This window comes from Tetranychus urticae, chromosome 2 (genome assembly GCF_039701765.1).
Source record: "Tetranychus urticae isolate SD_2017Ah chromosome 2, NJAU_TeUrti_SD_1.0, whole genome shotgun sequence".
In the NCBI taxonomy this organism is placed as follows: domain Eukaryota; kingdom Metazoa; phylum Arthropoda; class Arachnida; order Trombidiformes; family Tetranychidae; genus Tetranychus; species Tetranychus urticae.
This window is the reverse complement of record NC_142959.1, coordinates 27,388,182-27,415,109: the sequence shown is the minus strand read 5'-3', so window position 1 is coordinate 27,415,109 and position 26,928 is coordinate 27,388,182. Positions and strand designations below refer to the sequence as shown.

Sequence of the window (26,928 nt, the reverse complement as noted above, 5' to 3'; positions counted from 1 at the left end):
CATGGAATGGCATCTCAACCTTTTCAAAATCAATGAGTTTTACGATAAACGAAATTAAGTTTCGAGTTTCTTTTCAACTTGTGTCTGGAAATTAGTGGATAACTCGATCAAGACTAGGTTTTCATGTGGCTTTTGAAATATGATTCTGGGTTTTGTTTTAATCTTATTAATTAGTTCATGGGATTTTGAGCTACGAATTCAAGCATAAACTTTGAGTTACTCAGGAGTATCTAAAGATTTTAGGAGCTTCAAGGGAGTTGGACTTGGAATCGTTCATTTAGAGTTGAATTTTATTGGAAACCTGTCGAGACCAGGAATGGGCGATTATTCAGGTAATCGATTACAATCAATTCTTGATCGAAATTGAAAAATATTGAATTTGAGTTTGAAACTCTTTTCAATTTCGCTGCTCTATTGTGTGGTCTTCCGCCTGGCACTGAAATCACTGGTCAAGTCAGCTATTTTAATTCTGATTTGTCCTAATTATGCCGATTTCTTAGTCATACCAAAGTGTCTGAATGAAGAAAACCGAAAATCCACTGAAAATGACGAACATTTCATGGTAAATGTAAACCATTTATCTCAAGATAAGGAGATGATTAAGAGTCAATCTCCTGATCGTCATTTCATTTTTTCATCAATTTTTTCCTCTTCATTCGTTGCTTTCTGGACTGACCGCATGAAGAGCAAAAATTGACTCCCAGTTGATAGCAACGATCGTTATGTTCAATTTAATCCAGCATTGAACAGATTCTCATGAAAATATCCTTTGACAAACCAGTTGAATCATTTTGTTACATTAATTGCTGTAAATTGCTGTAAACTTGGTTAGTTATTTTGTGATGCGCGTAAAGAGTTGAATCGATTGCCATTAACTGCCCATTAACGAGTCTCATTATCATCTAGCTTCATGTTGCTTTAGACAATAAAACTCATTTTCAATTACGATTTGCTCATTACACTGAAAGGTATTAACAAGTTAATCTAACAACAGATTATCATCTTGATCAATCAATTAGTTTGATTCAAAGCAGTAAATAAGTAGCAAGAAATAAACCTCAACACAGCTTTACTTTATCACCTTCACCATGCTCTTCATCATCATTCTCATTATCGTCTGAACCAATCTAAACTGGCTTCAAGAACAAACAATATTCAACGAAAAAAAACGAAAAAAAAACAAAAAAATGAACTGAAAATTGAAACAAAAAGCTCAATTTCGTTCCCTAATTGTTCATTCATTATCTAATAAATGATAATGTTTAATTAATCAAAGCTTTAAATGTAATGATGGAGATCAAGTTGAAACAAAAAAAGTTTAACCTCAACATTTAAAAGTGAATAAAATTGTTTCTAGTTTTTCGTAGTTTGCTGAACACGAAAGTCTTCATGTTAAGTGACATGTTAACTTGTTAAATTGGTTTGAATACAATATGTAATATTAAAATGTATTAGTGCAAGTGTGAATTGGGAATAAAATGCATTTAAGGAAAAGATGAAAGAAGATGAAAAGGAAGAAGAAAAAGGCAGAACAAAAAAAAGTATTTAAAGTTTTCTTTTTGTCATCAATTTCTTTGGGAAACATTTAAATACGCATTGAACATCAGCTTATCGGTTGTGTACAAGAAGATGAAACTAGGTCAAGCTACGAAGAAACATTGCAATGGAACAAAAATATCGAGTTTCCAATAATGCATTTCATTCCCTGATCCAATGAAGATATTGACTTTTTTTGCTGCCCACTTGTACAATGAATGATGCTACAGATTATAAGAGTTAAAAGATGAAGGTGTAAGATGAAGATTAACCAAGTGGAAAGACATGTTAACCTTTTCCTATTCTTGTTCATTCCTTTTCTTGAGTAACTTGTTTTGCTTTCTTCTTCTTCTTCTTCCTTCGTCTTCTTTCTTCGTCTTAACTTGTTTATTGCATGTTAATCAGGTAAGAGGAAAGGGAAAAGATGAGGACAGAAAAAATGGAATCAGTTGAACCATGGAAATGTTAGTTACATGAATGATCTAACATTGTCAATCAAAGGATGATAAGTATATTAGAGTTGCTTCTTCTTTGGTTTATTCAATAAATTCGTAGATTATTCAATTTTACTTGATATAATAATACTAATAATACAAACCAATAATCATATTTATATCTACTTTTGATCGTTTGATTCAATAATCAAAATTGTTGAGCACAATGATCACATTAGATGATTATGATGAGCCGAAAAAAAGGGAACAACAAAAGAGCAAATTCGCATTCTAATCATTTTGTTAACCTCAATGTTGACAATGTTTAGTCGTTTTGTAGCATTTAAATGTCGAGAGTTGGTCATTATCAACACTTTATCAAAGGAAGGTTTCTCGTTATTCAAATGTCCGATTATCAGCTATTCTTGTTTTTCATGTTAATGCTTTTATAATGTTTTTCGGCTCATTTTTTTGCTTCTTTTTTCTCTGTAATCTTTCTTGGATCGATAATATTGTTGGAAAAGGTTGCAGGAAAATGGTTTGTCACTTGAATTTGTTGACAACAATGATAACATTTGGTAAACTGTTTAAAGAGATTAGTCACTGTTTTCATTTGGTCAACCATTAATCTGGCTTTTACTCATTTCTCGGCCGGAATCAAAAGGTTGGGTCAAAATAATTTTCAATATCAAAGGTTAAGGTTTTTCTGGTTAGATTGTGTTGTCACTAAAGCTTTTTGGGTTTTGTCTTGTTTAACCAATCCTTTCATCTTCTGTGACTTTGAGTGAAAACACTACAAGAAATTGGTTACAAATTACAGACAATTGACTCAGCTGTTTGCTCAGCTGAACTGAATCTCGCTAATCGAATGGGACAGAACTGACAGAATCCATTTGATATTTGGATACAGTTTCTATGAATTTACACTAAAGTTATACCATGGAAAAAGTGTCCCTCAAAAGATTGAAAGGTCGGTGATAACTCATGATATTCATGAACAGAGAAACTGTGTAAAATCATTCTGACGATAGTTCGCAAGATTAACTTCGCTATTGACTCAAGTTCAGAAGCTTTTAAAAGATCTGTCGGTGTTACTTTTTGTAATTCTGTTATTCCGACATCTGCATCGAACATTTTGTCCACCAATTTTTCGATTTTTGACATTTGAGGCTGTCTGGGTTTCCTAACATTGTTACCGATTGAAACTCATGAATTTAACTCTGAATAGTTTTGAGAAAACGAACGAATAATTTTAGGATTTTCTCTGCCGATAAAGGTTTATGTTGATGTTGTTGTTACTGATAGAAGAAAAGCGTTTATTTGATTCAGCTTGTTCCAGAAATTGTGAGTAATGGGAAGAAGGTTAATCTGTGCAAAGATTAACTTGATTAATTTATACATTGTGTTACTTGAATCTATTTTTCATACCTAAGATTCTGTGCTTCATGTATCATGTTTCGTTGAAAAAAAAGTCTTGAGACAAAAACAAACAAATGCTAGCTAATAATAGTTAAACCATCATGTTCAGAGTAACCACAATACAAGGAAACTGTTAAACTAATAGATGCATTCACATTCATACAGAAGTTCATTGTTAACTATAACAATAATCTTACCAGAAACAAGTTCAAGACAAGGACTAAGACTCGAATGTGAGTAAAACATGAAACTAAATATGAAACTAAAGATGATTAAAATGTCTGACAAGAGAGGAAAGTCAGCTTTCAGTGACTCAGTCAAGATTAATATCAAATGAAAGCAATGAAAGGCGAAGATGAAAAATTAAGTGATTACATGATAAAATCATCTATCGATGCCTAATACTCTCATCAACTCAAAAGGCGTCAAAAGTTTCAAATTCATTGTAGGCTGAGATCTTTCGATTTCAAACCAACGGTTCAATCGGTTTTTTGTAAAATGGAACTTTCGATTGATTATTTTTCAAAAATCGAGAACACTAATTACCATGTTTAAACATGGAAAATTGAGCTGCAAGTTGGAATAAAGGAATTCATTATTGTTATCAATATTCATGGTTTCATGGATTAAAATATCTTCTTTCACTGGTTGACGCAATCTAAACAAATGATGTTCTTTACTGCCAGTTATTCAATTTCATTTGCAATCAATCAAACTGAGCATTGGGTGGACATGTTTGTTTTGTTTCAACTTCAGCTTCTTGTTTTAGCTTTAAACTCAATTTTATCGTTTTTTCACACTTTTTGGTTTCACCAAAAGGAAAGGTAAACAATTGGTTATTGTAAATACAATAATTACAATTGACTTGCAGGTTCAACTCAAAGTCAATTATTAAATGCTGCAATTGCCCAAACAGGGAATGAACTGCCATTTAATACTTTCTCACCTATTCACATGAGATTGTTTTGTATCAATAAATCAGTGATTATTTACCAACAATTAAACCATAAAAAACAACAATGAAAAAGTTGAAAAAAAGGAGAAAAAATTACTAAAAATTTAAAACTTAGAAGCATAAATATTAACAGAAGCATAAACTTTATATTCATAATGAGTTTTTTTACGGTAATTTGATCAATTTGTGAATGAAAAACAATCTGACTTGTCAAATTGTGGCCCACCTTTGTATAATTGATGGTATAATTGAAGCAAGGTTGAATTGTTGATTCACTTTGTTGAAGGGATAAAAGGATTAACCTTCGAGATTAAACATGCACTCGAATAATATGGAACGAAAAAAGTTGACCGAATCGTCTCTATTTACGCCTTTCAATCTAATCAACAGTACAGTTTGACCAATAAACTATTAATATTTGTCAAGTGTTTGCAAATGTTATCAAATTGGACTGTTTTACAAGATGAAATAAACTTTAGTCATCAAAGCAATTGCTTTTATTGCATGAGTAAACTCCAATCTTGACAACCTTTTAGTCACAATAATAATGCAAAATAACCCGATTCAATGTAAGCCAAGCTAAAACTGATTACAAAGCAACCAAAATCAGACAACTCGAGGTACAATCTTTGGGATTAAAAGAGAAACAGAAAAATGTTTAATTACAACTTCAATAAAGTAACCAAATGAGTCGTTTGATAAACTTGCTTTCATCAAAAACATGATCAAAATAAATCATTTCATGGAAATCAGAATTGAATTTTACATCTAAAAATCTATTCCAAGAGTTGTTGCAAATCTGGCTATTGTGCCTGATTGACAACGATAAAAAGCGTTCTATCGAACCTAAGTTTTTCCATGTTACAGAACACGAATTCCGTTTTTTGACGATTTGGTTGCGTTGGGAAGTCATTGAGGTTTCCTTTCAGTGTTGAGCGTTAGTTTTTGTCTGATAATTTTTGCAAAATGACTGAAGCTACAATTGAACAAAAAGTGAAGTTTCCTTCGATGCTATGTATGTTGAGGTCAATCAAATAAATCGAAAATAAAATTGGCCTTAAAAAAGGCCCACATTATTTGTCCCCAACCTGACCTCATCGCTCATGTTTATGGTTCTTCTGCCTGGTTGACGAGTCTCGATCTTTTCATGTACTTGAAGTAAAAATTTTTAGATCAATTGCAACCTCGAACGCTATATTTCCTGCTCTTTCAGTCTCAATTATTTTTGTTCAATTTTGACTGCATAGTTATGGATAGTTATTGAAAGTTATCATTTTATTGCTACTTTTATTGCATATTTTGTTGGGAAAATTTCATCTTTTGTTTTGAAAAGCTTTCAAATTGATAATTGAACTTGTTATTCTCAACTTTTCTTTCATGATCATTGTTATTTGTCTTTCCATTGAACAATCTATTGTTAATTTGAACAGTGAACGTTTATTGTTAATTGTAGGCAAGATTTACCATTAAGTGTAACAAATTGACTTTGCTTTTTCATGATAATGCCAACCATTAATATAAAGATGATTTTGTTTTATGAGCAAAGTTTTGTTCAACTTTTCTCATTTGATTCATCAATTTTCACTCCTCATTAATATCAAAGACCTTGATAAGCGTCAATTTTCAATTTAATTGTTTCATTTCCAATCAATTGCTGAATATTGATCAAGAAAATGTAACAAAATTTAATTACAAAATTACCAAATGAAAGACATTAAAAAGTGAAATAAAGTTTTACAAAGATTCAATCAGAGAAAAGGTTAAAATTGGGAAAAATTCAATCGTTCAAGTTGCTCATGAAATGACAAGTTTAATATCAACTTGCAAAGTCAAAGTCAAATGAAGCAAAAAAGTCAGAGATGAGTTCAAGACTATCATTGAAAAGCAGCAAAAAACAAAAGCGTTTTAAAAGTACAAATAAAAAGTTTTGGTGGAAAAAAAGAATTGAATCAATTTGAGGAAAAATTTCACTTTTTGTCCATTTTTTTCATGGAAAAAGAAACAATCGAAATGAGAAGAAAAAAAAGAATCACAGAAAAGTGCTAAACTAATAAGACTCATGTATTGTTCTGTGGTCTATTAGTCAATGTTATCCTCCTGAGAATACATGATATTGTTGTTTCAATGTGAGTAAATATTGTGAATGTTCATGAAAGTGGCAGCAAACAAGTATCTAAATCAATGTATATCAATGTCATTGCGTTTATGCTTCATCGAAGGTTCCAAAATTGAGGTCAAAATTTTTCTCTTTTTTTTCTCCTTTTCTTTTCTCTTCCATCAAAATGTTCATTGGAAAACTCATCATCTTGAGTTGAATCTTGAAAATTTTTACTTTTACTTTTTTCTTCCCTTTTCCTTTCGCTTTCACAAAACTGATCACCAAAGCGGAAACATCGATGCTTCTGATAACTTATCCTGAATCTGTCCTTTGCCACTCCCTGCAAACTCCCAGCACTTTCTCATCATCATCAAGATGATCCAAAAGTCCAAGACAGAATTTGAGGAGCAAAAAGGCTTCTCTTCTCTACTTACTCAGTGATGGATCAGAATAGTTTTTGTTCAACATCGATTTTCGATAATCAATATTTACCAGAGACTGATGAAGAGATGGAATCAGAAGAAAAGATGATGATGAAACAACTCATCTTCTAATTGATTATCATGCAAAAATATATTGCATCGGCAGATTTTCTTCTCACTCATGTTCTCACTGAGATTCTCAGGGATGAGCCGAACAAGGCGAAGATAAATAATAAAGATGCTGAGAAATGCTGAATGAGGATGAAAAGTTGAGAGAAGAAGAGAGAGCAAGAGAACGACTTGAAAATATTGTCGATCTCATCTGAATTTGTACTTTTTTCCTTCTTCTTCTTCTTCTCTTTTCTGTTCCAATTGTGAGTAAAAATTTTCTCTAATCTATTAGGATGTTTCCATGATAATCTAATCATTTTTTCATCGTTTGATCGTTTAATAACTCATTCCAATTTAACCATCAAATCAACATTTTTCCTCTTTTTTTGGAAAACAAAAGTTGAACTCTTTGACCAAAGACAAGTTTCCCTTTTCAACTCTCAGTTAATCATTGAACCATCAAAATCTTAATCAATTGCATTTAATCACTTTCAATTTGTCAACAATTATTCTTGATTAACTTTCATTTTTCCTTTTCGTTCAACTCAACGTTAAACCTTTTTTCATCGTTAATCTAATAATGTCTTCAAATGATACAAGATGAGAGAGAAAAAAGTCTTTTGAAAAACTTGAGATTCTTGAATTTTCCATTTTTTCTGTTCTTTTCTCTTTGCTCATGAAATGAAATTATTTATTCTTTTATTCAGTTGTTCAATTCACAGGAAACAATCAATGTTTAACATGCTTATTGCACTGAAAATCTTGTTACTCTGAAGAGGAAAAGTAAAAATGTATTCCAATTGGAATGAGAAATTAATCTGTTTGTTATATCTCAAATGATTCCATGTTAACATGAGAATAACTTGAATAAAGTAACTTTTCAGATTACTTCAAGTTGCAACTTTTTCTTCATCATCTTCATCTTATTTCATCTTTTTCCTATTATTGTTGTTAACCTGAGATTTCATTTGTCCATTAGTATTGGCTAAAAGTACAGTTGAAATTGATAGCAAAATGTAATCAACTTTTGATATTTTTTTGTCCCTCAAATTTTTCTTCACATGAAAACATTGAATGGAAGAAGAGAAGAGAAGAAGAAGAAAAAAGTGAATCATTTTTTTTGTTTTCTCCCTCATTTCTATGACCATGATGATGATGATGAACAATCCATATCTTGTTAAATGGATGGAGACTAACATGATTGGTATTTGACATTTTCAGACTCGAGTCCAACTAATTTTACCTTACAAATCGTCCGAATCAAGTTACGACAAACAGTTAAATGCAATAGTTTCACTGTAAAATGATTCAATTGCTAAATTGATTATTGTTAGAACATTAAAAGACAATCAATTCACTTTTACCGACCTTTTCTTTTCCCTCGAGTTTATCATATTTTTTTGCTCACCAAATCAATCAATTGATTCTAATTGTTGACCGTTTAAGGCAATTAAGCCAGGTAAAAATATAAAACAAATGATTATTAGAACTGCAAAAATCGAAAAATTTCTTCATCGTTGATGATCAATTTTTAATCGACTTCAATAGATTAAACGAATCAGGTTGATAACATTAAAACAATTCGTTTTTGTAAGTATAAATAACTTTTGCAATCAGTTCGAAAGTAAGTCTAAAGATGAAACTATTGAACAATCGTGCCGAAACCGAAACACAATCGAACGCAAAACCGAAATTGTTGCTTAACAACTAAAAAGTTTACCAGAATAAACGAGTTTAATTTAAATATTGAAATGACGAGATAAACCTAATTTTTTTATCAAAGACATTGACTAAAGATACTAATATTGATTTTGATTAAAGCAATGAAAAGACAACAATGAGGATAATGTGAGATGTGATTTTTACCAATTAAAATAATCCCCAGAAGATGGGTTAAACTCGATCTAATCGATCAAATGTTCGATTTAATCTATTCTCTCAGGAATCAGACTCGAATCTAATCATATAATTTTTTAAACAATCATAGCGAATGATCAACTCAAAGCACAATCGATTAAAAATAAAGATAATGGTTGAATCAAAGCAAACCTCAAAGTTAGATCTCAAAAAGTTCAGTTTTTGGAAAACGTCCGCTAGATTCGTTTCTCTCAACCCGACATTCTTTCATCTAAAACTTCTGTATTTTCAATTCTTTCAATTTATTCATCAAGGTACTCAAAATATTCACCGCAATAATAGCCAATGATTGGTCAGTTTAACAAGTTCACCTTTTCCTACCTGAAACAGCCATTAATGTTCTGATTATTGACACAGAGAAAGTTGAATTTGGATGAAAAAACTTTTACTTACAACTCTCTTCTTTTCAACACTTCATTACAATGCGATTGATCAACTAATTTACTCACTAATTGGAACATGAAAGTGATTAGAATGATTATTAGAGTAAAATATTCTCATTGATATTCAGCAATGTTTATGTAAGAAAATGAAACTTTTTTCTTCTCTTTCCATGTTCACCAGACTCTTTCCCTTTATTCACACCTGAAATGCTTCACTGAATCAAATTGGTTACATGATATGTTCATTAGCAATGGCAACCAATTATCATCATTTCTAATAGAATTAGTTGATTACTTTTTCTGGTGGCCAAAAACAATTTAGAAATGAATAAAAGTTGATCAAAATTTCGACTCATTTGCTGAACAATCGTAACATTTTAATTCCTTTTCTTCACTTTGGGACTTTTAAAGGTTGACTTGTAATTAAAGTTAATAATTAGACGTTCAAGTTTAAAGTAAAACTTTAATCTGAAGAAAACCTTAAAGTCTCAAATGTTGTTGTTCACTTGATCTGTAAACTGTTCAACTTTGGTTTGTTTGTTTCTCTTTTCCTCATTCAAGGAATCATTATTTCCTTCATCTGTTTCCATGTTCATCTTTCTTCTTCTTCTCATGTTCACCAAAATGAACAATTTGCATTGAACCAGAATCAAAATGATTGCAAGTTCTAGTCAGAGAAACATCATTGATCAGATTTAATGAGACTGTATCGTCAGCATAAAGCATGAGAAACATTCAGTTAATACAACTAATCTCCTTAAAAGTTCACTATTCTTCATCATCCTCATCATGATCATGGAGATGATCATCATCTGATTATGTATAGAATATACTTTTCTCTTTATCTTCTTCATATTCGAACCTTTTTATCATTACTATTTCATTTTCACCCAAACTCGCCTCTGTTTCATCTCTATCATCATCAACATCATCAACATTCGTCTCTTTTTTTTCACTCTTTTTTTTCTTCGTTCATCTTTCCATTCAGAATCAACCAAGGAATATAAATTAAGGTCAGGAACAGGAAGAAAAAACAAATGTAATAAATTGAGAAGCTTTCAAAATTTTATTCATTTTTTTTCTCTCTCCGAGTTTTCCTTTTCCATTTTCATGATAAATATTTATCATTTCAAAAACATTGACAAACTTTGTTCAATTTTGTTACCGTTCAACATTTAAAGTTGAAAGAGTTTTTTGAATGCAAAAGTTTGCTTTCATTTATGAGAGAAAAAATCGAGAAAAGTTTTTTTCCTCGAGAAACGTTTTTAAGGACAAATGGCTTTTCTCACCGTAAATATTGATCATGATAAGTGAATGGTTCAAAGGCCGGTGGAATTGGGTGAAAGAGGAAAAAAAATTTCGTTACCTTTTTAACCATTCGATCGACTATTCCTTCCAAGGATGTTTCTTGGATGTCTAGGAGTAGAACGGCTTGCTGAAGAAACTGATCAACATCCATTGAGGCTCGAACCTCGGCACCAAAATCCTTCATGGGAAGTCTCTGTATATTGGTATTGAGAAGTGTTATTTGGGGAACAATTCGCGAATCTCGACGACTGCATTCGCCGTGAAGTGATGAACCATCTGGACTGGTTAGGCTAATTAAAACTTGACTTGCTCGACGAATAGGACCTGGCATTAGTTCACGAGATTTTCGTCGACCAGCTATTGTTGATCCTCGCCTTCTAACATTGTTTGGATTGGGTGCATATTGGACGCTCTTTCTCGGTGATCGTCCAATGCCACCGGATGCACTTAGAGTTGAGCTGCCTGTAGGTGAACCGGCAAGGTTCAAGGAGGTTACAGAGTCAAGGCCTGTAACAGCACCAGCCGATGAGGTGACAATGGTACCTCTTGCAACTCCACTGTTGACCTTGCCACCTGGGCCACCACCATCACTACTGGAAAGACCCACACCAGGGCCAGTCACACTGGTCGTCGATCCACCCAGATTGACTCCTGCACTGGCACTGAGTCGACCCGAAGGAATGGCATTGAGTCCACTTCCATTGGAACTTGACCGGTAAGTTAAGGTTAAATTTCCAGTTGACCGGTGAACACCATCCGGGTCCGGTGAATGTGCCGGAGTGGGTGGAGCAGAGGTTATAGATATGACCGTGCCATGATCACGGCGACAGCCAATAGTAACAGGTTTACCTGAACCAGGGAGCGGCTCAGAGCCTCCAATAGGACTTGATTGGGATGAACTTTCTGATGGGCTGATTGGGTCACCCATGGGTATGGAGCTGGATGAACCTCGACCCATAGCACTTGCACTTTCAGCCATTTCAGCGCACTCTTGTCCAATTTTCTCGTTTTTATTATCAATATTATTATTATTACTATTACAATAGTTGTTGTGATAAAAGTGAAAAGAAAGATGAAAAAAAAGTAAAACCAAATGGAAAAGAAGAAGAACAAGAAAATGGAATAATTTTGTTGATGATTTGGTGTAGAGAGAGGCTGGTGGCAATGATGATGATACTGATGCTAATGATGACGATGAGTGTGAAGAGGAGGAGGAAAAGGTGGTGGTATCGGTAAAGGTGGGCAGAGATAAATCACTGTTGAAGGATGTTCGCCTGATTATGATGTACTTCGTCTGTAGACTGTTTCCAGTGTAACTCCAGAGAGGGTTGATGAAGAGGATGCTGATGATGTTGATATTGTCGGTAACGTCAAGAGTAACGAAGAGGGTCAACTTGGCAGGATAGTTGATAATGAATGAAACTTGTAACTGAACCTTGTAAATGAACAACATACTATGGTGAGATGGCGACTCACTTATTGTCCCTTCATGAACACTGGTCACTTAACCCTTGACTTTCAAAATTAAATTTCAGAAGTAAAAGATTGTCGAGAAAATTTGATTGAAAAATTTGTTCTTTTCACTTTAATTTACATTTTTTTGAGCTTGTTTCATTTTCGTCTCATTTCTCAGTTATTACATTTTGTCTGTATTGCAATTTAAATTCATCTTGTTTACCTGTTTAAAGGATCACAAAATATTCCAATCATAGTGAATAGAATAATTTATTTGCTCGAAAATTCATGATAAAGTTGAATTGAAATGAAGAGGAAAAGGTTTCAAGATTAAACCTGAGCGTCAACTATTTATGACTAACTTTGATTACATAGACAATGGCAGTTGATTGAAAGATGCTCTTTTAAACTAACATTATAATCATTATTTGATTGTTTCCTAGCATTTAGAGTAAAGAAAAAAACAATTTTAATTGTTGAACAATTTTTTTAACCACCAATTGATAATCACAACTTTACAAAAAATTGTTGATGAAAAGGTTTAATTTGAGATTCTATTTCTACTTCAATTGCAATTTAACACAAATGATAATGATGTTAATAGTGATCAAACTGCAAACTCATTTTCAATTTACTTTACATTCCTTGAACTCGCCATTTTCAAACTTTTATTGTTTTACTTTTTTTTCCAGTTTATTGTTTCAATTCACTCAAGTTGGAAATATTTTTCTCTCTCATTTTGTTCCTTCTTCTTGTTATCAATTTTTAGTACATTTTTATGTTCAATTATTCGCTTCTTTTTGCCCTTTTTGCCCCCAATTTTGAAGGTAAATTTGCTAAACAGTACAAGGAGAGAGAGAAAGTTGATTGAAAATCGGTTCGCTGGTGAGGCTGATGTTGATGTTGAGTTGATGCAGAGCAAGGTTGACTATTCCGTTTGGCTTTAGTCGGTCAACTCGCACTTTTCACATTTGACTTTTCACAAAATTTCAAATTCCATTTGCGTTCCGTTTGACACTTTTCACAAGGTTGGACTTGTAACACTTTTTGATGAAAATTTGTAAAGTTTTTTTTCTCTTTTCAATTTGTTGCAATGTTTTTTGATGAAGTGGACAGAAAAATAGATTGATTTAAACTTTGTTTTTGTTAATAAAAAATCAAGTTTCGCTTTTCTTCATCACTCAATTTTTCATGGATTGGTGCTGTTGTGTTCAACTTTTTGTTTCCTTCTTTCAATAATCAATGCATTTGCTTGAAAAGTTATTAGCAAAATAATTTAATATTTTTCTCTTCTTCTTCTGACAAACAATAACAAGAGAAGAAGAGAAGGAACGAAAAACAGGGGAAAATAATGAAAATAACTAGTCAATGGAAAGGCAAAGTTAACTTGTAATGCATCAATGAGAAAAGGCAAAATAAGATGATGATAATGATGATGATGATGGTGATGAGGAGAAGTGAATGAGAGCAGAATCTTTTCAAAGCATCTTTTCACTGTGTTTGATCCTTGATCAAGCACTCAGCACTAATACACAAAGATTTGTGTCTCGTTTGTGTGTGTTGTATGTTAGTTTGTGCCTTTTGTATGCACATGAGTTCTGAATGTGAGTAGAAGAGGAAAAAAAGATGAGGATAAAAAGAGAGGAAAAAATGTTTTCTTCTAACCAACGCAATCGCCTTGCAACTTTCTTCATCAAACAGTTTTCCATGAATAAAAGTATATCTTAAAAATATAGGGAATTGGGCTTCTCCATCTTCATCCAGATATGGAACACTTTTTGTTCCCTTCATCTTCATCATCATCTTATTTACTACTTTATCCACCCTCTACTTTTATCAATGGAAGAGAGGAAAAAGAAATAAAATGAAGAGAAGAAACTGAGAGAAGAGAAAGCGCAAAGAGACTAACATTGATGGATAGATGAAGAATAGATTGGGATGCTTAAATGATAATGATGAAGATGAAGATGAAGATGGAAAAGAAGATGACAGAGATTTTTCGTTACGATTTTCTTCTTCTTCTTCTTGCTAAACCAATCATCTATTTCTCATTCCTATGTGCGACATTCTCATCTCTTTCTTTCTTCTTCTTCTTTTTTCTCTTCTTCTTCCTCTTCTTCTTCTATCGACCATTTTATTGCACAGTCAACCCTTCACATTCACTTCTTTTATCTTTTATATCGTCATCTTCATTCATTTATATCTTCATTCCCATTCTCGGTACCTTTTCATTGACAAAAAATTCATCTTCTTGTGACAGTCGATCCATTAGTTGATATTTTTCCCTCTCTTTACTTTTCTCTTGTAATCACTTTTTTTTCTTCTTCCATTCATTTTATCAGATAATCATTTTGTATACAAAAAGTTTAAACTTTTTCCTTTGATAAATGCCCAGAAATTGAATTCATTTTTTCACCTTTTCTCTCCATTTATTTCTTTCTGTTACAGTTTACTATTGCAACATTTTGCAACAAACATTGTTCAGAAAATTATCGACTTTTGAGATTCTGATTAGTTGAAGAATCGTCATTTTCCACCTTTTCCCATGTTTCGTCTTTTTGAATCTTTGAGTCCTAGACTCTCTCTAAGTCCGTCTTTAGTTGTTGATTTGAATTGATTAGTCCTTTGCTGCGGTGGCATCAAGGCGTCTTTATTGATGTAAGTGGATATTTTTAGCCTAACCAGGATCCATTTTGATTTACTTTAATTTTTTGTTTTTTTAACTTCATTGGACAGAATGCAGTTCATCAGATTCATAAATATTTAGTAGTTTTACTCACCTCATGCTTGGCATACATTAAAGTCACTTCGTCACCATCATCTGTTAAAGGTAAAGGGAAAAAAGTAAAGACTTTGTTATTGAGAGCAAATTATTCATTCAATTGTGCTTTTTCATTGCAATTTTTTCCTAACAATTTCATTGTTCATTTTACAAGACTTGTTGTGCCATCTAGCTGTTCATGAGCTAACTTATGAATCACTCGTTTCAATGTGCATGAGTCAATCATCTTTTGATTACTTTTTCGTAATTTCAGTTCACCCAACTTTATGGTAAACTTGATTCGATTCTACCGCAGATAATCATATTTTACAGAAAATTTTTCATTTTTCAAGTTTGGCTTCAAAACTTATTTGCAAATGCTTCAGTTTTACGCATGGAATAAAATCTGATGAACTTTTACTCTTAGCTGCTTATGATTTGATAACTGTCCAAACATTCAAATATAGCAATTTTAGGAACATAGAAGAAGGGCGAATCGTAAGAAATTTTTCAATTTGGAATTAAAAACCTATGTTATGCCGCTTCAATCGACAGTTGTAAATGAAAATATGACTCAGAATGTTAAAATTTCTGGCTAACAAGATGTATAATTGTAACCAAAAACGAAGAATAACTCAATTACTGTATATGAAATGCTGATCAAAGATAGTGACACTGACTGGACTGCAGTAAAAGTGTTTTGTACGAAATTCATTTTATCTTTCGTTGTATTTCATTAAAGTTCTGTTCATTTTTCAAGGAAATTTTTGAGATCACGAATTTTTCTGGATAAACGAAGTTTTATCTATTACAAAAATGTTCATTATTTATTTACATCAGTGAGGCTGCATTTGCCGTCTTGCTTTTGAGCAGCGAATGTTAGCGCGTTGAAACATGTACCTCGTATCTAGAAACTTTCGTGATCTGAGGAAATGTCTTATAGATACCAACTAACAGAAGTGATCTTGTATGACCTTGACCTCTAACAGTAGTCTTCGACAAAAAAATCCACATTTTATATCATTAGTCTTGATTTTTCTTTTGATGTACTAAAAGTTCTAGACATGAATTGTATTGAAACAAAATGAAAAGATCAACTCTACAAATAACCTCGTGCCATCTGTTTTTTCGTAATACAACTATTTGCTTTACCCGCCAAAACCTTTTTTCAGTTGAAAAACAGTTAACAGATATTAACTTGAGTTTTCTCGATATTAGTAGATTAACGTTGTTTGTTTGGATTGAAAGGAATGACAATAATATCGCAAATTATCTAAAAATATTGAATATTGAAAGACATTTATAAAATAAAGAGCAACACAGGGACAATATAATGTGTAAAACAAGCACATGAACCAGACTAACAAGGGTATCTCCCTTGTAAGTCCCTTAGATTCTCAAGAAAGTTGTTGATTGGAACTGATCAAAGGTGATAAAGTCTTACGATTGGCTATGTTGAGATGCAGAAACAGCAACTACTTTCAGTTTTACTTGACTAATAGATATCAATAGGTGCCGATTAATGTTGCAAAAATATCGATCCGATTTATACCAGAAACTGTATTAACTTGCAGGATCTTGACCTAGAAATATTAAAATGTCACTTTAAACGCGCAAGTATATTCTCTACTATGTTTCCTGCTTCCATAACTACAAGGTATTCAAACAGGTAGGTCAAACATCGCAATCCAATATCTCAAAACTACAAGTAAGATCGAGCTATTTACAAATTTGTAATGATTAGTTTCATTTTTGGACGTATTAATACAAGCTCCTATCAAAGATAAACATCTTTACTTTCCACCTACCCGTCTGAACACTTAGTATATGATGTATTCATCGTGGTTGGTAACTCGAGAGGATACTCTAGTTATTTATTATGACCTTAATCACAACACAGTTTACTTCTTTCGTCAAAGTGTACATTACTTGTAGCCTTCTCGTTCTGCACGTTTTACAATCCTGTATTAATAAATGCTATAAGAGGCGTGAATTATGATACATTTTTTGGTTTTATTCCCTCAGAGTATGTTCAATAGCTTAACATTGGCTACATTTCATCCAACACATGATTATACTCGAAATCAAGTTAAATCGCAACTAATGTTGGTTAAGTCGAATCTGTCTCATCTCAATCAGGCATAAATGAAGTGATCACTGAATTTTTTAGCTGAATGAATCAGACAGAAACTTGCATTTACCAACCAAAGATGGCGTTCACTTGCAGATAAGAGTTGGCATTTGGAACTGATATAATCTTTATACTCCAAACCATCGCGACTTCAATCTAATTACTTAACTTGATGAAGTGTGTTTTAAAAGGCTTGTTAGTAGACGCACTTAGGTTTTGACTTGGTTCCTTGCATCTTGCCCAAAAACTCAAGATGTTTCATTTTTCTTATACTTTTACTAAATCGCAAGATTTGAACCTGATTAAGCGTTTTGGTAAAAATGATTAATCAATTATTCACACATTTCTCTATTCATTCCCTTGTTCCAGTATCTTATTACTTGTTACCGTCAATCGATATGAAAATGCAACACTTTTAGTGTTGTATAATTGATAATCGTGAGAACCCTGAAAAGATTGATAACCATTAATATCGTAGGTATAATGATTGGTGAATAATGAATAATAACAGATCAACAATTAATCATCTAAAATGACCATTAATAAGTCAAAGAAAAGATAAACAAACGTTCAAACCAAATTGCGGTTAAGGCTGTGGCCACCAACATTGATCATAATATTTGACAAAAAAAATAAATAAAAATGATAAAATATTATAAGCAAGATAAAATAAGAGAAACTATTGACTTGTCTAATATCATTATCAAGGTTAATGAGCGAAACCTGGAAAAACAAATATTAAGAAAAGTGTACAAAAAAGTCTCATAGCTCCAAGGTAAAACACATGAAGAGGTTGGATAAAGGAAACAAAACTAGAAACGTAATAATTATAAGTTACACAACGAGTTATACAGGGAGTGAAGCAAGGAGTTAGTCTTAAAGGTATCAGGGAGTTATTGGGAGTTATACAAGGAATATGCAGGAAGTTCTGAAGGGAGAAATGCTGGAAGGTAGGAAGGGAGTTATGCAGGGGGCGATCACAGGGCGAAATGCTGGGAGTTAGGTGATGAGTTATGAAAGGAGTCATGAAGAGAGTTCTGGAGGGGAAAATGCTGGGAGTCTTGAAGAGAGTGATGCAGAGAGTGATGTGAGTCATAAAGTAAGCGATACGAGAGCATTGCAGGGAGTTGTAGAGTAATGCCTGAAGCTATGCTGGATGTTTGACTGGGAGTGCTGTTTGGAGTGAAAACCGTCTGTGAGACAATAATGAATTAATTGATAGCCTGAAGAGTGAATAGCGATTAACAGGGACGCAGGCGACAATCATGTAGTTTGTTGAATGGGTTTTTGATTGAATAGCGTCATAATTTTCTGTACAATTACAATTTGAATGGGAAAACAGGGTTGCCACAATCAATATTAATTGCTAGTTGGACAAGATTGAAAATAAATGTGAATCTTTTTGAATGAGCAAAGGCAAAATGTTTTCCTTTACCGAGGACAGAAAAATTAGCCGAGCATAATTATAATTTGTTTTACATGATGATAATTATGAATAATGGGAGAAAAATGAAAATATTATCTATTATCATATCTAGCATCAAACGAGAAAAATTGATAAGATTCCCTGTTCTTTTTTGTTTTGTTCCTTGTTGATGATACTAATAGGAGCCCAAAAGTTTTGTCATGCAATTGATAAAAATATCATACAGTTGGAAAAGTGATGAGGAAGAAGAAGAAGAGCAAATCATAAATTTCATCAAATGGCTAGCAAACTATTAGATGATATTAGATAATAGATGAGAATAACAATAATCATCATCATTATCATGAAGCTAACGAAAACAGATGACGATGAAATCAAATAGTGAATCATGACAATTTCAACATCCTTTTCAGGACTCGTCATTATCATGAGAATAATTCATTATCAAACATTAACATCATATTCAAGTTAAACACTAGTAAATTGATTCACTTCATTTGCTTTTCAATGTTTTTTTTTCTCGTTTCAACATTTTTCTAAATCAATTTTTCGATTTTTTCTTCAAACTTTTTCCAAATATTTGTACAAAAACTAATTTCATGACAAAGCTCATTATTTTTAATCTATTCAAGGCAACAATTTTTCGCTTTTCATGTAAAGTAAAATTTCAAAGGAAATGTCGATGATTCATTGTTGCTTCATTTACAAGTTTTAGCTTCCAATTTTGAAAAATCATTTCTTGTTTCATTTCAAGATATTGAAGCTCAATTATTGTGATCATTTAAACGTAAAAATGTTTTCATTTCTTTACTTTCTTTGCTTGCATCATGAAAAATTCTGAATATGGAATGTTCAATTGATTTTCTCTCTTCTTTTTTTTGATACATTTAAGCTGACTGCTTATTCCATGATAAATGTCCTTAAGAGAAGAAAATTTCGATATCAGAACTTGAACTCTTTTTATTGATTATTTGCAATATTTTTGTGTCCATTACCATGAAAGAGTTCATGATGATCAACATTTTTATCTTTTCTTTCAATCTTCGTCAAACATTTTCATATTTCTCTCGACATCGTCACTGCTTTGACTATTCATCATTCGAACACTTTTTGCGTTCACATTCTTGTCAGAATCATGATTGTTTTCCATGGCATTTAGGGAATCAATTTTTTCCATCAATTTGAATACATTGATAAAAATGCAGATTTTAATGATAAAACTCGTTTAGGTTTGCAAATGCAAACCAGAAATGCAGTAAATGTACAACGAAAATCGAAGCGAAAATATTTTCCTAGAACAATTTGTTTTAGAAAATGTTAAACTTCATTAATGTTCGCTGCAACAGAATATCATTAATAAATTTATGGAATTTTATTCTTGGATTGTAGCTGTTCTATCGAAATTTCAGCTTTTCTATTGCATTCGAAAAGAGTTTCAAGAAATTTTTATCACTTTATTGTGACTTTTTCCAGTGAAAATATAACAATGAATAACAATCAATTCTCGAGAGTTTTTATGCTGAAAAATTGTGAATCAAGTTTTGAACATTAACACGATGTTTCAACATTGACCAATAAACCAAGTTGTTTGTATTCATAAATTTATTTTAATATTTAAAGATTTCCGTTCAACTGGAGGGAACGATGTTCAGTTTTTATTGAACAATTTTGCTAATAAAATGATGAGACCTTTTTCATTTTGTCATGTTACCTTTTTGAAGCAATTTCACAAGCAATTCGACAGTTTGAATTAAGTGTCAACAGAACTTGTCAATGAACCATTTCAGATGAGATATTTTCTGATAAGAAATTTGAGAAATAAAAGTTTTCATTAACTCAACTTGTCTGATAATAGAAAAAGTCCATTAAACTTGCAAGTTCGAGGTTTGAAAGAGGAAACAGATATTTTTGACCGCAAGATAAACCATAACTTGTCATTTTTTGTGACAAAAATCTTGAAATGTCTAAACTAAGAGCCAACTGAACATTTCCAATAACAGCAATATCCAAAAGGGGAGAACATCTGGACTTGAAAATCGTGAATATCAGGAAATGATAAGCTAATGGAATTTTTCATGGTCAATAATATAGCTCATTTGAAATCGAAATAATCTAAATAATTTTCCAATGCGACGAATATCAGTCCCTGAAATCACAAAGTATTTTTTTCTTCATCAACAGAAACTGCATTGATGTAAGTAAATCGCCGAAGAAAAAACGAGGAGAGACTTCAATAGGTCGTTCTTATGCGAATTATTCTGTATATTTAATCCATTTGGTTGTGTAATTAAAGGCTGTTTAAGTTTGTCTTGAAGGCAGAAGCTGAATGAGCTCTATTGAGTGAAGATAATGAGATTTAGATAAGAAATCGTCAGCTATCAACACCATCTAAAGGGTTGTGAAGAGAAACATTACATTGAACTAACTACAAAATCAAATGAACTTTCTGCTTATTTTTATTGTCTATTTTGTTGCTTGTTAATCTGTTCACATTAATTTTTTTCGTCGTTTTTCTTGATAATAATGGTTTTTGAGTCTCATATTACCTTTATGAACTGCTCCTTCAATTGAAAAATTTACCAATTCAAATATTCAACCCAAATCCAACTTTCACTATCTTGTGTTGACTTAATATGAGAACTCATTTTGAGTACTAATAGCACTTGAAGTTAGTAAGGTATGACTGGTAAAGAATGAAAATAAAATCTTAGAAATTTAATGGCGACTCACAGTCTAGACATATTTTAAGTGATCTGCGAAATATCATAGTTTCTTTTGTTAGTGCTCATCCAAAACTCAGTTTGTATATATGCAATAAGCGACTGAGTCATTATGGAATCTTAGGTGCAGTCTATCGAATTGGTAAAAGAGTTAGGAATAAAGAAAGTATAACTAATCATGGAAATTGTGGCCTGAAACCGATCAAAATGACGGCGCGCAAATTGACCCGTTTCAAAAAATTTGCTGAATGTTGGAATGTTTCATAAAGAGAACTAGCCTCAAAATTCAATCTATTGCCATCTATCATTGATTGAAAAAATTTGGTATAAAACCCTGGAAAAGTAAAGATAAGTAAAAGGCATATATTCTGTCTTTACATCTTCCTATTTAATTTGAATTTATATTAAACTACTGTTAATCAGTTATGCCAATCTCTTTTTTGTATTCTAGTTTTTTATCTTGAGTTCCGCTGATTTCAGTTCAATGGATTTTTATATTGGTGTTTTATTTTTTATATTTTTTTTCTCGTCATAGTTATTCCCAAACATGGACTTCAGACATTGGGTAAAGTGGGCGCTATTCGCCGTATTCCCCCACCAACTCCTAGTCAACTCATTCGCCAAAGTGAAAGATTGAAAGCGATGGCAAATGAATCAGTGTCGGTTAATGGACAAATTGAACTGATAGAAGATGATGAATCCTATTTTCTATCAGGGAAGTTGAATAAGTATTATTTGGCACATTTCCCACAAAAAGTATGTCCTGATACCAGGTTCAACCCTAGGTCGAAATTCGAAAAAAGATTATGCGTTTGGATCGCTATCTCCAAAAACTGGCCATTCTGAACCTTTTTTACCGGCAAATTGTGCGGTCTATTCAGAAATATATCGGATTGTAGATTAGAATATATAGATTGGTTCCTTTTATCAATAAAAATTACCAAGATTGGCGATATTTGTTTTGACCAGATGAAACAAAGGAAACTATCGAAACACTCGAAAAAATGGCAAAAATATGTTCAAAAAGATCAAAACACACCTAATGGGCCGCAATTAAGGTCAATTGAAAGGTTTTGGGCACATTTGAAACAAATAGTTTACTCCGAAAATTGATGTGCGTAAAAGTTTGACAGCTTTAAACGCAGGATCAAATCTGAGTACGATGAATTTGATTTTGAATATTTTATCAGATTATTTGTCCATGAAAAAGAAAGAATTAGTTTAGCAGCTTAGAATGGACCACTTTCGGTTATAAGAATGAATGAAAGAAAAAATTCTAATAATCAAGCTCAAAAATTGACTAAATTGATTTATTTCCGTTCTTTACCAGTCATACCTTACTAAAAATTGGTACTAACTGTTAGCCCTGTAGTACACAAAAAGAGTGTTTGAGGCCATATGAAGCAATCCTCGAGCTATGTGAAAATTCATTTAAATTATGAAATGCAAGTTTTCATGAACTGAACCATGAACTTAAAAATCTCTAGTAGACTTGTACCAAACTTGGACGCCATTATTTTGGTTGAATCAGACAGAGACAGAGACGATAATGAGAAGTTTAAACTAATAAGTGCGTTGTAACGAAAATCGATATGCTTGGCCAGAGAAAAAAATTAAAATATATAAATGTGTTCAAAATTTGATGTTTCTATTAATAAATGATACGAGACTCGATTGGTGTGATAAGAAGCAGAAAATACTTTTAAGTGAGCAAAGACGAAAGTTGAGAAACAAAAAGCCGCGATTGTTTAAAACTCGGAACAATTTAAAGGTTAAATCGATTGCTTTTGATGCAAGTCCAGATTAATGGTCAATCATGTTCAGACCTCTTACTTGCATTATTTTCCCTTTACTTGCCTCAACTATTTTACTCATTTCTAAATCCATTTTCTTTCCTATTACTTTTCTTGTTCCCTTCATAACAATCTTTATTCACTCTTTTCATTCATCACAACCAACCCTCACTACTACCATCATCATCATTATCATCATCATCTTCCATCCCTCATTGACCATTACTTTTCTCTTCACTTCAACCTTCTTCAATTGTCATATTGAGTCAACTGAAACAAATTTAGAAGTAAAATAACCAAAAATCTTTACTCAATCTGGCAACTATTAAATGTTGTATTTTTCATCATTTCACCCAATGAAAGGCAAGAAAAGAGCAACAGAGAAGAAGAGAAAGAAAATGGAAACAAACTTGTTCTTTGTGATAAAAAATTGCTTCTCATCCATTTCATGGGAAACTATTCAGTTTTCAATTGGATTCAGTTGGATTACACTTTCACCAAGACAAGGACAAGAAGAAAAAAATCTTTTCTCAGTTTCACTTTTTCCTATTTTTTAGCCTTTCCAATCCATACCTTGTCTGAGCTGTTATTGGATTACATATTGGGTTAGTTTCACTTTTCACTTCATCTCGAACTTGGCCGATAAATTCAATTAATTAACTTATATTTTACTCGCAATTTGTGAAATAACTTTTTCGTGTTTACCTAATTTTCCGAATTTCACTTTTCTCTAAATCTGAAATGTATTATCACACCAATCAAACTGAATCCTGGTTCAGCAATGAAATGCCAACTTTTTTTTCTAGAAAATTTTCCATTCTTTTCTTTTCCTTTTCCTCAAATTGAATTAACTTTTTATTTTTACTTTTCACTCTTTTATTATTTCCATCTTTTCCTATCAAAAATGTTTACCAGAAAAAATATTAATACTTTACTATCGTTAGTTTATTGTAAAGATAAATGGATTATTGTTGTTATCATCATTTGAAATGAAACAAAAGAAACAGTAAAAATGAAAATTATCCAATTGAATGACATGAATAAAGTGTTATTCATTAATAATGATCAATTTGAATCAATTTGTTTCACCTTAATCTGCAACAATGAGAGATAAAATGAAATTTTCAACTCACCTCGAGATTATGTTTAAGACTTTTTATCTTCTTTTCGTTCAAACTTTTTTTCTTCTTTCACCGAGTTTTGCATTTTGCAAAAATAAACCCTTTTATTGGTTCAGCTTTTCCAACCTGTTCACCTGAGACAGAATCTTCCATTTAAAGAAAAAAGTCTTCAATTCAAACAGTTGTTTCTGTTTAACAAGTGAAAGTTGAGGAAACAATTACCATTTGACTTTACCAATTTTATTCAGCCTTTAAATAGTCCTCGAGGACTGAATTTAATCTCGAACTGGCAAAGCCGATTCCTTCACTCATATCATAGGTTGGTTGAGGCTTTCCACACACTTCTCATCATATTTGCTTCAGTTGATTCTTAATTGCGTTTCTTATCAATGACTGAAAATGAATTAGAACATGACTTTTCGAAAAAAATATTGAAAATAAAGGGAAATAATATGCATTTTAAGGTAACGATTTTAAGTAAGAACTACTAAGCAAATTGATAAATTATATTGTCTCTGAATATCTCGAAAACGGATTATAAAACATTTGCAAACTGCAAAATTGAAAACAATGCGAAACTTTTTTTTCTTTTCTGCTTGAGTTTAGAAAATTTTCAATGATGATTGAATAATACCAGCAACATGTTTCAATGATGCTAATTTTCAACTCATAGTTTAAGGCTGAAAAGTTGCAAGTTGTTCTTTTATGGACAGGAAAACTGCAATACAACTTAAAATTATAAATTGAAATGCAGGCATAAATCGCTATAATTCTGCTGAAATGCTGCTGCTGCTATGAACAACTCTTTTTAAAAAATCTACGCACTGAGCTGACTCTTTTCCCATGCAGTTTGAAACGATTAACTACATAAAATATGTAGGAATGTGACTGAAATAAAAGACAATTGGAAAATAATTTTCACTACAAACTTATTTCTCATTCAATTTTCATTTTTTCCAATATCTTCCTTTTATCTTGTCATTTCCAGTTTGAGCTATTTTGCAGGCATCTAATATCTGAACACTTTATTAGACCAATAACAAGATGAGACAACCCAAATTTCATAACCATATCTCAGTGGTGTATCTGGATAGAAAGCGTCTGTTCACCCCTTTCATTGCTCGATCAACTCTTTTCATATGAAACCAAAAATTCACCCAATAACATTTACTGTTGTTTTCAACTAAACATAAACTCGACCAGTTCCATTCAGATTTGTCGCCTTCCTAATCAATCTCGACCAGCTACTTGATCTGTATTAGGATGAAGCTTAAAAATAAATTTCAATTCACAATAAGAAACAGTGAAGAATCTCGAATATCAAAGTTGTTTTAATTAATTTAGAAAAATAAAATTCTCAATTTAAACAATTGAAATATGTTGGTTTATTAGATACAGTCGAGAATGAGACAGTTAATGAAATCACAAATTGAATCTTGAAAGACGTCAAACTGATTCCATTGAATATGATTTAAGTTTATGTTAATAACTCTGTGCAGTCATTAGTCAGAAAAGTTGAAGTCGCAAAGCATCTGTTGTAATAGTAGCTGAATGAGTGTCTGGGAATCAGTTTTTTCTTGAAATGCTGCACTTTCAACGATCATCCTGTATGCTGGCAATCATTAATCAAAACCTTTCATGGATCAATCGACGATCAATATTTATATTTTGCTTTGAAAGAGACGACAAGTTTGGTGAAAATCGATGTGACTTATCTGATTTTGATTAATCGATTTGATTCAAAATAAAAAGCAATCTCTTTGGATCTTTTATCCCCAATATTCAGTTCTCCTCAAATCGTGAAAACAAAAACTCGAAAAAAAAATCTATAAGTTTGTTCAACTTGAGTCTTGTTTTGTCCTTCAGTTCAATAACAAGATTTGATAATCAAAATAAGCCAACAAAGCAATAGTCAAGAGTTAATTTGGAGTTTCAATCATCAGACAAGGTCAATGTAAATAGAAAGTTCATTTTGCTTCTTTAACAATTCAGTTAACACAAGTGCTGCGTTAAAGCTTGATTTATGCATGTTCAACTGGCAGTCACAATGTCCGACTACTGAGCATAAAAGGGTTGTTTGGTGTGAACTAAGTGATGATAAAAGAGTGAACCTCATTTGACTATGATTATTGTGATAAATGGTTTGATTCCTTCATCTTCAACACTCTTTTACCCTCCATTAGTTTCAACGAGGTGACTCAATTTGAAATTCAATTACATTAGGTTAAACTAGAAAATGGGTCAATTTTCCTTATTCCTTTTTATACTCTTCATCTTCATCTTTTTTCATCCTCATCTTCTTATCATCCTTTCCTCCTCACTTTCTGGTTACCAAAAGTGAATTTTGTTTTTTCCCTCTTGAATAGTTTATAGCATAATAGACGATTGATTTCATCCTCATATCTGGTTGTTTTGAGAAACAACAAATGTTTATCATAAAAGGAACCTTATGATGAATAAAATTGCCTCCAATTTTATGAATACATAATCAACAGTTGAACATTAAAGTTTAAACCACTGACTACAGCTGAATGAGCGGTCAATTGCGATTTTTTGAAATTCGTAAAAATCAAATCTTACCATTATCGTAAATATGAGAATAAAATTGATTCAGATCTAAAATCCACTTTACTAGGTCGGCCGAAAACGCTTCCTAAAATTCAAAGTGAGTGATGAAACTAATTGATAATGCATTTTACCTACAACGTATTGTGTGGACGTGTTAGTTCATTTCTATGTAAGTTACATTTTTAACCGTTTAAAATATCTCACAAAGCGAACTTGATCAAACTGCACAACTTCCGAATAACGTTTTAATTTTTGTTAAGTTTTTTATCGCTATTAATACTAAGCATTCATTCCCCGAGAAGCCAAAATTTTCAGAACGGTTAATGTTAGTCGCTTGTTCCTTACGCATGCTAGCCAAAGGATATGACTG

General features: G+C 32.0%; 1 protein-coding gene across 2 annotated transcripts in view; it reads right to left on the bottom strand.

Annotated features, from left to right (window-relative positions):
- Positions 1-26,928, bottom strand: part of LOC107360592 (solute carrier family 4 member 11) — an 80,901-nt gene that overhangs the window by 28,733 nt on the left and 25,240 nt on the right. The window contains exons 2-3 of one of the 2 annotated variants that reach the window (XM_025160409.2): positions 14,819-14,859; positions 10,642-10,776 (exon numbers count right to left, since the gene is read on the bottom strand). In XM_025160409.2, the coding sequence (XP_025016177.1) occupies positions 10,642-10,776; positions 14,819-14,859 (176 nt within the window). Of the gene's footprint in view, positions 1-10,641; positions 13,641-14,818; positions 14,860-26,928 lie in introns of those variants that run through there. The other variant, XM_015927283.3, reaches the window with a different exon arrangement.